At 41.0% G+C, this 15305-nt stretch overlaps 1 protein-coding gene across 4 annotated transcripts in view; it reads right to left on the bottom strand.

Moving 5' to 3' along the window:
• Positions 1-1688: 1688 nt before the first annotated feature.
• shisa6a (shisa family member 6a) overlaps positions 1689-15305 on the bottom strand; it is a 106923-nt gene continuing 93306 nt past the window's right edge. For 2 of the 4 annotated variants that reach the window (XM_078161319.1, XM_033645627.2), the window contains 2 exons: positions 14858-15016; positions 1689-5876 (listed from right to left, as the gene is read on the bottom strand). In XM_078161319.1, the coding sequence (XP_078017445.1) occupies positions 5272-5876; positions 14858-15016 (764 nt within the window). In that variant the 3' untranslated portion in view covers positions 1689-5271. The remainder of the gene's footprint in view (positions 5877-14857; positions 15017-15305) is intronic. The other 2 variants (XM_033645626.2, XM_033645625.2) reach the window with 1 other exon arrangement.

The following is a 15305-nucleotide window of genomic DNA, read 5'->3' on the forward strand; positions in this document are numbered from 1 at the left end:
TGAGGATGACTCATTTTCACACCTGTCATCTAAATAGAGGCAAACTTGTCTGATCTTACTATTTTTAAATTACATAACATAGCCTTGGTAGGGTAGGAGTTTGGTGTAAACAGCATTAATAAAGTTGAAATGCATTTTGGTTATACTATGCTGCAGTACATGTTCACAGAATGAATGTTTTGCTGACAAATTTGCTACCTTTAAATCCATGGCATAATAACTTGGGCCCAGACCAACAGATTCATGTTTACTCAATTATATTAGATTTCTTTAGGGAATAGCATAGTTTCTGGGCTCTCAAGAAATCATTTGGGGCTGGAGCCCTGGTTGTCACCCCACCACTCTGCCCCTGCCAGTGACAATAATTTTTCACAGCTCTTGAACTCGTTTAATCTGACTTAAAGGGGCAATAAGCGGATATTCATCATTTCTAGATTGAAGAAATTAAAAAATCGCTATGTGAAGAACTAGAGGTGTAATTTCATCTGGAGTATAGCATGACCTCACACACCCTCTCTCTGTGTTGATCTCCAGCCCCTTGTTTACAAGCCGGTCCGGCTGCGCGTTCATGTACCTTCATGTGAATCGCTGCCTCCTCCCTGCTCTCGGAGCCCTTGGCCCTCCCTCCCTATAAAAGGCTACAGCCAGTGAGCAATGGCAGCGTGTATTTTGGAAGCAAAATGCGGAGAGCGGAACGTTCACCTGAAGACGACCAGGATCCGACATTACCTCTAAAGAAACATTCTTTCGCCAAAATCATTGGCGAAGAAGTTGTTGGATAAAGAAAGGGACAGAACCCGGATTAACATTGGCCTTGCATTTCCAAGGTGGAGAGCACTGTGAGAGCTAAAGGGGCTACAATCTGACTCGGAGCTAGCTCTTCTTCTCCTGGACAGGTACAACATAAAGTCAAATGTCTGTTTTAATTAGTGTTACAGTAACGTTAGGCACATGTCACTATGTCGATTCAATTAAATTTATGTTACAATCATAGCATGGGTTAATGTCCGGAGCTTGAGTTATTAGCGGCTCGGTCCCAGCAATGGGTCAGGCGTTACAGTTAGGTGAGTAGCCCGGCAGCCCAGCTAACATTTGCAATTAGCATTGTAAAATGTAGCCACGCTAAAACATTGCTCTCACTCACGGAGAAGAGTAGGAACATCAGCGTTAGCTCCCATTGTTAGCACTAACCGGGATCCGGCAATGGCTCTAGCCGAGTCGGCTGCCACCGGCTACTGGAGTAACTTACAGCTATGGAGCGCTTCTACCAGCTCTTGTAGTCACTGAGTCTCACCTCCATGTCAGCAAATATATTACATTTATTAAGTACCATCATCATTGAAGTAGGCAGGGGAATAGCTAAACACAGCAGAGACCAAGAGTGAGTGAAAGACATCAGCTAACTGCTAAACTAAATTTAGACGAGGCAAGTGGGGGGTGGGGCGGTGGCGGTGGAGAGCAGAGGTAGAGGGAGGTGTGGCTCATGACACACTTTGCTTTGGTCTACAGGCAGTGCACAACAGCAAACGATTTCGCTTTTTGCCCCTTTAAGCTTTTTTTTGATGTGCAAGTAGCACCATAATATCTCACCAAGGTTAACAGTAATTGAGCAAGATAACTGATTCAAATTACTTTTTTGTCAAACACAAAGGTGTTAAGTGGTTAGGAAATCACACAAATCCCCATAACGACTTTCATAGTCACACTGATCACTATCATGAAGTCATTCAATTCTTGTGATGATAGCTTTCAACAAAATAAATGTCTATTTGTGATACTACTTATTTCATAAAGATGATAATGATTAAATCGATGATTACAACACATGATGTGCTTTAATAGTCTGTAAACAAACAGAAAATGCACAAGAACAGTCATATTATGTTGTTTTGAAGCCTTTAAATTAGTCTCCAGTTATTTGTGCAATTACACAGACACCTGTTTCATTCATTCCACATTTAGCTGTATTATAAAAAAAACCCTTCTCTCTGACTATGAAAGACAACTAGCCCTAATTGAAAAGGACAACAAAGCCTTTATGGCAGCAAATGAACCTCACAACAGTTTAAAAGTGGCTATAGAGTTATGCTGCATGAACAGGAAATATTGCACATTGATAAAAAGGCTCTTGGGATGACATCATTATTAATTAAGTGAAAAGAAGTTTGTGAAAATTAGATGAGCGAGGTGGAAGGGTACAGATATCTGTCTGAAGCGGTCTACTGAACAATTAACACCCCCCCTCACCCATAGCTATCAAATATACTTCATTACCTGCAAGCACTCTCCAAGGAAAGGAAAAAAAATCATATCATATGTACAAAGACAATAATTTTAGGGAAAAAAAAGACAATCTCTAATTGACATCATTTAATACAGACCTGGCATTAAAAAGGAAAGTAGCACATCAAGTTTAAAATAAGTTAAAGAAATGAATTTGTTGAACTCATTTGGCCGACTTCCCACGTCCCTACAAGGTCATCACCATTAAAAAAAACCCCATAAAGACAGCCAACTTAGGAAAAAATGTGCAACAAGACATGAGCACATTTCAACATAAATATGGATTTATGAGTAATGAGACATTGCTCTCCTGCCATTGAAAAAAGACAGTTCCAAATACAAATAACATCGTAACAAGTCTTTATATACAGTAGCATACAACTCAAATATCTGATCATAGAAACAGCAATGTTCCTGATGTTTTACTTCTACAGTAAGGTCAAGTTATAATCTGATTCATGTTATCACTAAGAGACACCCACAACTTTGATCATTCTTGCCATTTTGGGAATGGACAGTGCAAGTCTAAGAAACACAAATATTTTCTTACTAAAGACCCTTTTTTGACCCTCAAACTGTTTGACTATAAACATACATACTGTCAACGTTTTTGGACTCTTCAGTAGAGGTCTTCACAGGTCGAAAATTTTGGACACGATTAGCAGTGTGCTTGTAGAAGAGCTACCCAAACCAATTCACAATTCATCTTTAAAAAACTTGGGTCTTCAGTGTTTTTCCTTGGGATTTACTCATCTGGACATATATTTCAGAATTTGGGACTGAAATGGTCTTGATTAAGCATATTGACAAACAGATCGAGACCCTGCCTGGATGTTTCTGGTTTGTGTCTCAAGACGCGTTTCCACCAAACACTTTAGGTATAGTACCCTTAGAACGGGTACAAATCCCATATGAGGATTAAACAAAACCCTGGATCTGTAAGTGTTTCCACCTAAGACAGTACTCTTAAATATAGGTGGGGTTATTACTTGATATGTCACTGCTCTCTCCAGCACTTGCTGTATTTTCTCTTCACAGGCAATGCAGAGGAACGTCAGCACCGTGCTAAACAGGGTTGTATGTAGACATTTTCAGAACAAACAAGAATAGGCTGGAGTGTTTGGGGTCTCTGTTGCAATTGATGGAATATTTAAAAATAGCGACTCTGCACAATGAGTCCTTAGAGCAAGAGTGTACATTTTCTCATGACCAAACAAGGAACTAGTGTTTCCAGCTACACCTTTTAGTGTTGGATCAGTGTGCTAGATCCCTCAACAGAGAGGTGACAAAAAAAACGGGACAGAATGGAACTGTTCTTTAGGTACCATCTACAATTCTCAACGATGGAAAAACACGCTAACCGTTCTAATGTGTAACGAATTGAACTGAACCAGACTGCTTGGTGGAAACGAGGCTTTGATGAGTAGAAACCAAATGAACCCATGAAGACCTCTACTCTCCAGTTCATCCGACTGAACAGCTGAGAACATAAGATCTTTATACACACTTATGAGCCCATAAACCTTCAACAAAGCTAATTTAGGTAATGTGATTACTGTAACAAATTTCCAATAGAAACCTCTAGTATGTAATGATTGTTTACCTTTGAAGTTTGAGACCACTTTCATTGAATTTAGTGTTTTTGAGGTATATGTACTGTATCATCTATCACTGTACAGGTTTTTACTGCTGGTTCTGCTGGTAAACTATAATCAGTAATATTGCACAAAAAGCTAAGACAACGAGATGTGACAAAAGCATGATTGTTCAATTAAGAGCACATGGGATTCCATGATAAGGCATTGCTTTAATGAAAACATCTGGACAAACTGTTCACAGTTTTAATTAATGCTCGACTGACTAGCGATTATGACGTCCTCTTTAGTACTGATTGTTTCAGTCAACACAAAACTACAACTCAACCTATTCCCCCCTTAGTTCCCACACAACAAGTACCTGATATGTAAAGATGGAAGCAGCTGGCCAATTACAAACCGAGCAGAGTGGGCGGGTAGGGTCATCCTCGTGGATGACAAAGCAAAGGAGATGTGTGAACAGAAATTAAGCTAATTTAAACAACCACCAGGCTCCAGTTTCACCTGTGGATTTACGTCTGCAGACTGAAGCTGCCATTCGACGGTGGTGAGAGGTTGTTTCATACACAATAATTCTATGCTACAAGCACAGTTAAAAAAAGAAAAAATACTCCCCATATACATATTACATCCACATATTTTGCAGACATCTGTGGAAATAATATCAATTTGGGATCTTTGCCTTATCTAAAATTAAAATTATTTATTGAGAATCTATGATAGATTCCAGGTGGGAGAAAATAAAACAATAATGTCAAAGGGCCAGCTTTTCTTGTTTTAATGCTGCTAACATAGCCTATTTACAATCATCTATTGTATGCAACAGAAATAGCCTCTGTTTTCACTAATAAGCTGATATGTCCTGGCCGTTTACCAAAGAAGAAGAGTAAAATAAACCCAACAAAAAAAAGGGAATTCATTAATTGTGCTTTTTAACCCACAAATCCACTTCATCGTTGAAATGGGACAATTTCAAGAGGCACCACTTGAAGTGCTTACATCAGTCAATGAGAATCTCTAAAGCTATAACAAGGACTGAAAATACAAATAGTAAATATAGTATATTTATATATTTATAAAGTTGATACAATTCCTTTCCAGTCCCATGTCCAGTTTAAAAAATATTTTCTTCAGGCTGTCAAACGTCTGGCATGAAGGATCCCTCTGTGTCAACGCGCAAAGCCCTTATGATGCTCTAAGAGAGAGATGTCTTTGCTGGGGTTGATTCTGGATGACACAGGAAGCTTGTGCTAAAAAGCAGGAAGAGTTTTAATGTAGGAGGTTGTTTTAAGTAGAAGACAGAACACCTCTGCTGAGGAGACTTGCTGATTTTGGAGATTTCTGTTGACGTCAATGATGTGTTTCAGGTATCCTTCAGCTAACCAGTCTGCGGTTAAACCGTTACTTCATTCTTACTGGCAGTGCGGTATGTGTGGTGGTGGCCAGGAATGTACTGTAGGTGGTCCACCGTGTGTGTTCGTCGGTTGGCAAACGCCTGCCTCTTAGACGTGGATGCTTGGTGGTTGACCGTCAGCGTGTTGTAGGAGTCGTTAGAGGCACTGGGTTGAGAGTGCATCTTGGTCATCTTGTGGCGGTCCATGACGGGCGTGACGGGCATTAGCATGTCGGCATGAGACATAGCCCGCGCCATCGCCTTCTCCCGGAACTTGTCACGCCTCATCGCCGGGGACAGCAAGGGATCCTGGGAGTGGAGGCGGTCTGCTGACAGTAGCTGCTCCTCTGAGAGGTGCCGGCTGCTGCTGTATGCGGCAGCCGCCATGACGCCGTATGAAGATAAGCCGTAATCTCCACGACGTGGCGTCCTGGGAGGAGACAAGACGTGGTCCTGGGACATGGCCCTCTGGACTCGTCGGGGACGCTGGCGCTGCTGGTGCTGTTGGGGATCCGCGTTCAGCTTCACCATATGGGTTGGTCCCCGGCCACCAAAGTCAGAATGATGATGCTTCCTCGTGTAGTATTCATCTATGTCCTTATCACCTGAGGAGCAAAAAGACAAAGGTAATCAGAGAGAGACAACACTATGAAGACTTCTGGCTTGCTCTGAATAAATAAACCCTCGTACAATATGAATGTGCTTTCCACTCTAGTTAGTGAGTCCAGCATTTCCTAGGAGGCCATTCAATAACACTAACAGCCCTGGTGCATTTGAAACAAAACCATGCATGGATTTCAAGCTGTAGTACAAATTTGGGGAATTTTTTTGTCACAGTTAGGCAGCAAGATCACAAAAAATATTTGAACTGAGTAATGACACAGTACCAAGGATGCGATTATATTGATACCAATGCCTGCTTTTCAGTCCAATTCTTTATTGATTGCCTTATTGATTCCTGGTCAGTTTTCTGTTGGTAAAATTGGGCCTACACAGGTTTAATTATCTCTGAGACTGAAGACAGTGTAGCTGCGTGGCACTAGTATCATTATAACACTGGATATTAATTCTCGGTATAGATGTGCTGCTCAATTCGAAAGTAGTGGCACTCATTTGTAGAGTGTCATGGCATTGCTGGTGTTTAAAGGGCCAGTGTGTAATATTTGGCATGGTTTATTGTCAATCTGAATCTGAATCTGAATATTCTACCCATTAATATGTTTATACAAGTGTATAATCGCTATAAAATAAAATTCGTTTGGTTTTCGTAGCCTTATAATTATGCTTTTATATATATATATATATATATATATATATATATATATATATATATATATATATATATAGCAAGGGCCTTGCTTTAGAGAGGTCACCACCTTTGCCGCCATGTATGTACGGCAGACCGAGTGGACAATCCAGCCAGCCAGAGAACGCGTTTCGTGTGTATAAATGAACCAACGAAGACAGCGGAAGGAAAGAAGAAGGAGGAAGAAACAGCAGAGAGTGTTAGTAGTTCGTCGATAGAGAGTAGTGAAAAGTTTTTTTAGTTATAAAGTTTGCGAATGGACCACACTTACCACACAACAGGAGAGAATGAACCCGAACCGTCATTTGCGAGGAAAAGAAGACGCAACTTCACTCCTTGTGATGCACTCTCTGCGGCGCTTTTCCTCCTGGTGATATATCTCCCAACGATGGTAGCAGTAGCACCGAATCCCATTCTGTGCATTCAGCCTCTCTTCTCACCCGCTCAGCATCAAACACATGGAGTTCCTCATCTGTATGCTCCGGCTCAAACAGGTATGGCTCTGGGTCTGTGTCCGCTACAAGAAACTCTTCAAAATCGCGTTCAAAGTCGTCCATTGCAGCTACTATAGTCCGGAGATATTGCTAGGCTAAATAAACAGCTGACCTCTGTTACCGGCTACGCTGTCAGTCAGTGTGCGGGCTGGAGATTGGTGGAGCAGAGGGGGGAGGGGGGTCCCCACTCAGTATTGTAAACGAGTATGTGTGTATAGTTATGAAGTGTGTCTGTTACGCTAGAAGAGTCAGAGTTTGGGACGGAGTGGAGTGTTACCAGAGTTTCTGGAGTGCTCAAATAAACGGGCCTTTTTCCCGAACGCTCCTCTGGTCTCCTGCTCGTGAGGGATTCATTACAATATCGTAACATGGCTTAGATTTCTAAATAAACATTCACCTCGTTGCTAGATAGACCTACTCCTGAAAAAGTAGTGCGCAAGGCTTTTTGTCCCTACGAGGCCACTGTCATTTACCTGACGGGAGGGGTGAGCGAGTGAGCCCTGCAATCTAGAATTTGACCACTGATGTCACTGTTTTCAACCCATTTTACACACTGGCCCTTTAAGCTCATGTCATGTAGAAAGATGTTTCAGCATATTGCTGCTGTTTCCACCTTAACTTGAAATTGAAACAGTTTCTTCCTCTGCATCATGAATCCTTCTTGCTGCATGCAGCAGCATAGACGCAGGGGTCTGACGTCAGGGAAGCATGCCAGCATTGATAAAAGTCGATAAGGTTGAGGGCATACACCACCAACTGATTGGCCAATGTGGAACCTCTTCTCCATTCCCATCCTCACACAGTACCAGGGGCCTGTTTCACCACATTTAAATTCATTGACAATTTTTCACATTGAAAGTTTTCACACCAAGGCCAACTCAGATTTAACTTCCCACAAATGATTCACGTTTGGTCTGAAAAGACCTTTACAACTAGCAACCTGCAGTTTGCAGCACGAGATAATTTCCTGTTAATTTTGACACATTTCATTAATTAAACAGAAGTTTCTGCATGAGCATGCAGGAGCCCTGTCGGACTTGCGAAGTTATTTGCAATTTGCAAGCACCAATCATTTGTGATGCTGCCACAGTTTGAAATCTGCATGTAAGCAGTGCTCAGAAATTACTCTTGTGAAACAGGCCATGGACCACCAGGGCCAAGAGTGGTTGTAAAGCATTAGAGAGGAATATGTTGATGCATTTAGTCTCGATCATATTTGTCCTACACCTCATGGCTGCTGCTGAAGGGATGGTGTGATAATGGTAATCAACACACAAAGTTTAATTGTCCACAGTTTGAATGGTTTTGTCCTCTTTTTTCATGAAAAAACAGAACAACAGCAGACTCATCAGTGTAGTTGTCCTTCGGTGCAGAGAGGACTCATCAGCATGCTACAATACTCAATAGTTCATGAGCTGGTTGTGCCTGAACGGGCAACCAGTTGTTTAAATCCCCTGCCAGAAAGCAGGTCGGGCTCTCCGCTGGGTGTTCCTAATGGCGAAGTCATTTACGGCTGTATTAACCACAGGCGGCAATCAGCTCTTGGCAGACTTTTATCTACCTGTTTTTGGCAGTGCTGGCTCACAGGGGGACACTACCACAGAAGCTCACTGATTAACTGTTGCGGCTGAGGGGTCGTTACCTCTGCAGTAGTTAATTATTGCAGAACACTGAGGTCAAATGGCCGTTTTAGGACCATACCACGCTTCACCGAGTCGTGGAGAAGAGGGATGATGGGAATTGTTTGTGTGGATGCTCGGCTGCTTTTGGAGAGATGTCATGCCTGGATACAGAAGGTCACCTTATTGTCCCTCCATGAGGGGTTTCATGTCCACTGCTCTGTGCATTCCCAATGCAAGAGGCCTAACTTTGGCCTGTGGCGATGTGGTCCAGCATTTTTCCCTGAAGGCTTGGTTTGGATGTGACATTATGGCAGGAAATGTCACCAAACTCAACCAGAGGCTACAAGTATACACACAATCGAGAAGCTGTGGCCCATAGCTCCATCAATAGGTCAAACTCCAGTCACTGTGTGAGATCTATAACGATTATACACTTAAATGTTAATGTGGCAGGAATGCATTATGCCCTGCTATGATGCGAAAAGACAAATAACATACATTTTAAAATAAAAGGCAAGTTTCAGGTAAAAGCCAGAGGACTGGTGACTGACACCAACCAATAAAGACTAAGTAAAAACAAGTACAGTATATGCAACATGTACAGTATGTGCACACTATGTTTTTTGAAAAATGAAATTTATGTAATTACTCTATTATTATTATACATATATAGTGTGTACAGATATGTACAGAATTATTTTTACTTCATATGTACATATATTTCATATATAGAAATTCAATATGTTTATAAATTACATTTCCATATGGGCAGGAAATGGAGGGGTTATGTTTCTTGAGTTCCTGGAAGCCTTTTAATGCAAATCTGTGTGTTGAGTGTGTTCATGTCCATTGATGCCAACTTTACAGTGATTGACTGAAAAACACATGCCACTGGAAACAATTCCTGAATGAAAAGATGTTTCTATTGAAAAGAGAAACTCCGAGCCAACGAGTGGTGATTATGACAGAATTGTTGTTTGTAGTACTGACAGAACAAGTGCCAAGGAAATGTACAATAATTTGAATGTATTATGACAACATGTAAACATGAAGGCAGTGTTGATTTGGAAGTAATTAGCATCAACAGCAAGTTAAAACAGAAAGGCTTCTTACTGAAATATAATATAATAGAAATCAGCCCTCACTCTACCATTAACATAAATAGATTTGAGAATTCACTGTAATATTAATTTCAATGGGTTTCTCTGCTGCCTTAAAATGTCAGACTACAAATGCACTTCCAAAACTGCCTTTTCCACCACTTGATTTAAGACCTGCTTTTTATAAGTGTACACATGTTACAGCGTTTACACATTAAGCGACTGGAATGATTTAACACGGGTGATGCATATTGCTCCATCTCATCTCTGCGGTGCTGATAAAATGCAGCACTTTACAATTAACATGATTGCGAGAGGGTAATAGGTCCCAAACGTGAAGCGGAGATGCAAACAGGAAATAGCTAACAACGGCTAATTAAACCCCAGCTCCCACTCTGCTAGATTAGATTCAATATAACCAGTATATTTATGTGTCAGCTATTGATCACAGAAGACTGTAATCATATAATGCACTAACACTCGTGAAACTGGTCGAACATCAATTATAAAGTGATTTTCAAAGAGGTTTGGAGCAGGAGCGGTGAAATTAAAGGGGGACATGTAGCAATTTAATTACTTTTTTTTTTCCTTTTTGGGAGGATTAAAGGTGGCTTGTTTGTTCTTAAAGGTGTTTTAATCCCTTTTAGGGTGATTAAGGTGAAAGACAACAAAGCCAAACAAGATTTGTTTCTCCTCCTTTTTGCAGCCTCCTTGGAGGAGCTGAGCAGGTCACTTAGAGCAGCGTCCTCAATCTCTGCCTTGTCGACATCACTGAAGGACAGACAGGTTGGAGGAGCAGCCACACACACAAGCACGCACACACTTGCAAATAAACCGTACTGATTTAATTTAGTCATCATCATCTCTCCAGATGGTTTAATTAAAATCGCAACTAATTATATTACTTTTAGGCTTGTTTCCAAAGACCTCACACATGCTTGAACCCACAATTTAATTTTTTTTTTTCCAAGTGGAAGGGCTTTCTTAAAGGGACGACTTTGCTTGCTCGTGTGACAAATTCGGCAGACCTCCTGTCTCAAATTCAAAAAGCCTCTTTGTCGTCTGGTGTGATTCATCTCTGTGGTTTTCTGTGTGTGTGTACAAGGCTCCAGGAAGATAAGAGCAAAGCCCAGAGTTGATAAGGGAGAGAGAAGGCAAACGTATAAAAGACCAACGTTGAATGGGCTGAAAGGAGATTGCGCCGATGAATGTTTTTCTATCACACAACCCAATGACACATTTAAATAGCTTTCTCTGAGTGTGTAACATCTCTTAAGATTCAAGGACAGTGAATGGTGCATTCACGTGCATTCCATACAACTGCATAGCAATTTGTAAATCTGCTATGCATTGAATTCATTCCTGCAAATAATGCTTTGAAGAGGAAAGTACAGCACAAGTACTCTCTAATGTTCTGCAGTGTTTTCTCTGATAAATCACTGTAAACACAGAGTAGCTTCTTAAGGCCAAAGGAAATGTTTTTAGAAAAGATTTTCTGTCAACAAATCGGTTAAATGCGATAACTCACAGCACAGTACACAAGCAAGCATACAGTGTGTTTCCACAGTTGCGCTTGAATCAATCGACTGACAAAGCGGCAACATGATGGCACACTTAGCAGCACATATTCAATGTCTGTTTACTTGAGTATATTTAGGAAAGTCTGAAGGTGAAAGCTGTGTGAGAAAAATGTGCCATTCGATGAGTTCACTGACTCAAAGTAATTTTCATATTCAGAAGAGAGGAGTCCAGCTGCGACCAATTCCCCTATAATTCAACATTTTTAGCTCATCTGAAAGCGGTTCATCTCAAAAACTGACGCATGAAAAATGGATGGTCTCAAGTGGAGGATCTGAAGTGTAAGTAGTCGACTAAAAATGGAAGACTTTATAAAGTGTTTTTGTTCCTGGTGCTTTAAAAGGTTCTGTTTGAACCATGTTTGCAAAATTCTCCAGAGTTCTGCATCAGTTCGCAACAGAAGAGAGATAAATGCAACAATGATTCTACTTTTTATACACCTTGGCATTATCTAAACAGAGTATTCAGATTAAAGAAACGAGTTACACTATCTGCATTGCACATTTTCACCCTTTGTCACTCGTTATATTGCAAACTAGCATATAACAGATAATCAGGCCCACTGCAACGATTAGCAATGGCCAGGCTGCCTTTTCAAATTCAATTATTGTTTTACCAATTAAATCTCACTGTAAATGCCCAAAAAACAAATTTCTAACCCTTTAAAACCCATTCTGCTAGATAACATGATCTGTTAAAAAAGATTCTTTATGCAAATATTTTGAAATATTTATTTGGACAGTTATCAGCCTGTTTTCATTCACAGGTCAGCAAATACCAACACTTTGTCAGGCCCTATGGAGTCTCATAGTTATGCACAGGGCACCCTTCAGTGTTTCTATAGCCCCTTTTACACTGCCATATTTTCGGCGAATGTTGGGCCGTTTTACCGGTAAGCTGCGAGTGTTTAGACACACAGAGCAGGATTGGCAAGTTGATTCGCGGTGCCCAATTTTCCGCCTTGTAGGGTAGTCATATTGGCGGAAACCTTTTGGTTTAAAAAGAACGAGGCACCCTTCCGCCAGGGGGAGGGGCTGTTGATGACTTGTGGGAGGAGCTGTTGATGACACTGCACGTGCGACCCACTGGCGGTGGATAAACAGGAAACAGATGATAGCAGGAATTAGTGAGCAGCTAGTAGCAAGAGGGAAACACAAACCTGACAGACACTACAGTAAATATGAGCAAGTGGGGAGACAAAGAAGTGCGCGCCCTCCTTGTCCTCGCAAACAAAGAGGCCATTAACCGTCAAATGACGGGGAGAGAATCACCGAAGGACTGACGAGCCGCGGCTTCCCTCAGAGTATGTCGCTGTTTATGTCACACGCTAAGCTACACGTTTTATTACTTGCTCACGCACCCCATTGCCCCGAAAAAGGCACATTCTGTATGAACAAAAGTAGGTAGGCAACATTTTGCTGCACTCCCCGATTTTGTTTTTATACTGCCAATGTTGAAAGAAGACTGATTGGGCTTTCCTGCAAATTTGCACAATTCCTATTTTAAAAGGGCTTATGTGATGCACAGCCAAAGTACATTGTAACACATGATTAATGTTGTGATGGCAACAAAACTACTTGGTTAGGTTTAAAAAATATTTTGTTTTGAGTTTAATTAAGTACGTTTGATATGTAATGCACCATGACGTAAGTATGTCATGCAGGCCATACGTAAATTATGTAACTTTACGTTCAAACAATGGTGACTTTTGGTTTTCCACAGGACATAGTTATGTAAATTACAAAACGTTACTTTAAACAGCATTGACCTTTGGTTCCACATGGGATGTAGGTACGTAAATTACATAACGTTACATTAAAACAAGACTAACTTTTGGTTTCAGACAAAACACGGACTGTAGTCTCTTGAGTGAAAGTCTGTGTCAGCATCAAGTTTTACAATGGAATTCATTGAAAGCTGAGATGCTAAAGGGTGCCTCTGACATCAATATCACACACTTAGGGGCATGAAAAAGTGTTAGCATTTGAAGATCTGGGGATGACATCAGGCTGTAGTTACTGTGTGGTCGCTACACTTCGCTATTTCTGAATGAGGATCTGCTAAAATACATGGAGGAGGACACAAACACAACAAAACTGTCACTTGTCACTTGTGACTTATAGTGACAGACAGACAGTGCACATTACCTTGGTTACCCAATCCGGAATAACTATGTATGCTGCTTACACAGATATATTTCTCAATAGTCAACCTTTTAATTCATGCTAAAATCACATAAATAATATTGTAAAATCCTTTGGTTGGCCTGTTTTGCTTTCTCTCCCCAAACGCTTTCAGGTGGTCTTGGTCCTCCTGTTTGGTGTGCACCAGTCAGTTAAACAGTTTTCACACCAGCCTGAACAAACTACTGGGTACATTCCCCAGTGCTATTTTGAGCTGCACCAAACAGGTTTGATTTTAAAGCACCCATAATCTTTTATTTTAAATGATGGCCCACAAATTCACCACTGTGTAAATGTAAATCAGACAACTTAACTTAAAATACAGAGGAAGATTCATATGCATCGTTTCATCTGGAAGGCCATCCTTGGTGAGTGCCCTATCTACCTCAGAATGCTTTCTACTGCTTCAAAAACTATCAGATCAAAACCCAACATAAATAATTGTCATTGTTGGAATCCTCTACAAGATAAACTTATAATTGGAAACACTGCCTTCCTATCAGGCATTCAAACCCAACATTCAGAACATGTTTTATGAAGAATGTAACTGTTTTAAGCAGTTACGCTTTCTTTCATTATAGTACCACATATATGTACGTATATGTAAAGGCTGTAAATTAATTATGCATGATTGGTACAACCCATTTTGGCTAGGTTTGTTTTGTAAAAAAGGAAATGTTTCCCAAGAGACTCCCTGGTTTGATAAAGGTTTAATCAGTAAAAGGATATTTAAATAAAGACAAGACACATGCAGCAATATGCACTGGTCAAGAGGCTGCATCCATGTCATCATCCAGCTGCAATTGTCACAGTGAAAATAATGAACTGTAGCACTGCTAAGACATTAAAGCGCCATCTTGTTGCTGTATAGAAGCCATTCAGCTGAAAAAAAACCCCTCTTAATATGTCATTAAGAGACATTAACAACATGACATGGGCTGCAGATGGAGCCAAATTACACGCCAATTAGATGTCAGCCGATTGGACCGATAGATGAGTCGATGGGAATGAGTATGGAGGCTTTCACGTGTTGTCATGCATTTTAAAAAGTTTATTTGCCAAAAAGGTGAAAAAGTGAGAGCATTAACTGCAGGATGAGCCACCAAACATCTGGGGATACTTATCATGATTCATGTCTCTGTAATGGACATTCAGATGTTTCATCAGGCCAGACGCGGTGAATGTGGCAACCCTTTAATGCACAGGGCATGAGGGTGACGTCATTCCCTGTCTTTTTTTAGCGCATCAGGCAAAAAAAAAAAAAAAAAAAAAGGCGACGAAGAACGAATGAAGGACCACCTACTTAATCTGTGGAGAGAGGAGGAGTATTTACTTAAGTCAGACTTGAGGGCCAGCTCGTAGGAGGGCGGCAGATGGCTGAGGTTCTGGAAGGATCTGGACAGGGACAGGTCGTAGGGCTCCGTGGCTGAGGTCAGGATGTTGTTCATCCGCTGGGGTCTCTCTACAGGGGACAGGGGACAGGGGAGGAAGCGGTGCGGTGGAGTCAAGAGTACAGTCAGTAAGAAAGATGGGTTTTACACTGGGAGTCTTTACTGAAGGAGAGAAAGGGAGGCTGATATAGAGGGCCATGTGATGTGGTGAGAAGTGTGAATTGAGAAAGACTTGTGCTGGATGTGCTTGTGCTCTTTTGCTTTATGGAAGGAGGGTTGTAGTGGTTGTAAAGGTCTGGATGCATTTTGAGATGTACAGCAGTTTGATTTTGACCTATTTGCTCCAGAATCAATATCAGC

This window comes from Epinephelus lanceolatus, chromosome 18 (assembly GCF_041903045.1).
Source record: "Epinephelus lanceolatus isolate andai-2023 chromosome 18, ASM4190304v1, whole genome shotgun sequence".
In the NCBI taxonomy this organism is placed as follows: domain Eukaryota; kingdom Metazoa; phylum Chordata; class Actinopteri; order Perciformes; family Serranidae; genus Epinephelus; species Epinephelus lanceolatus.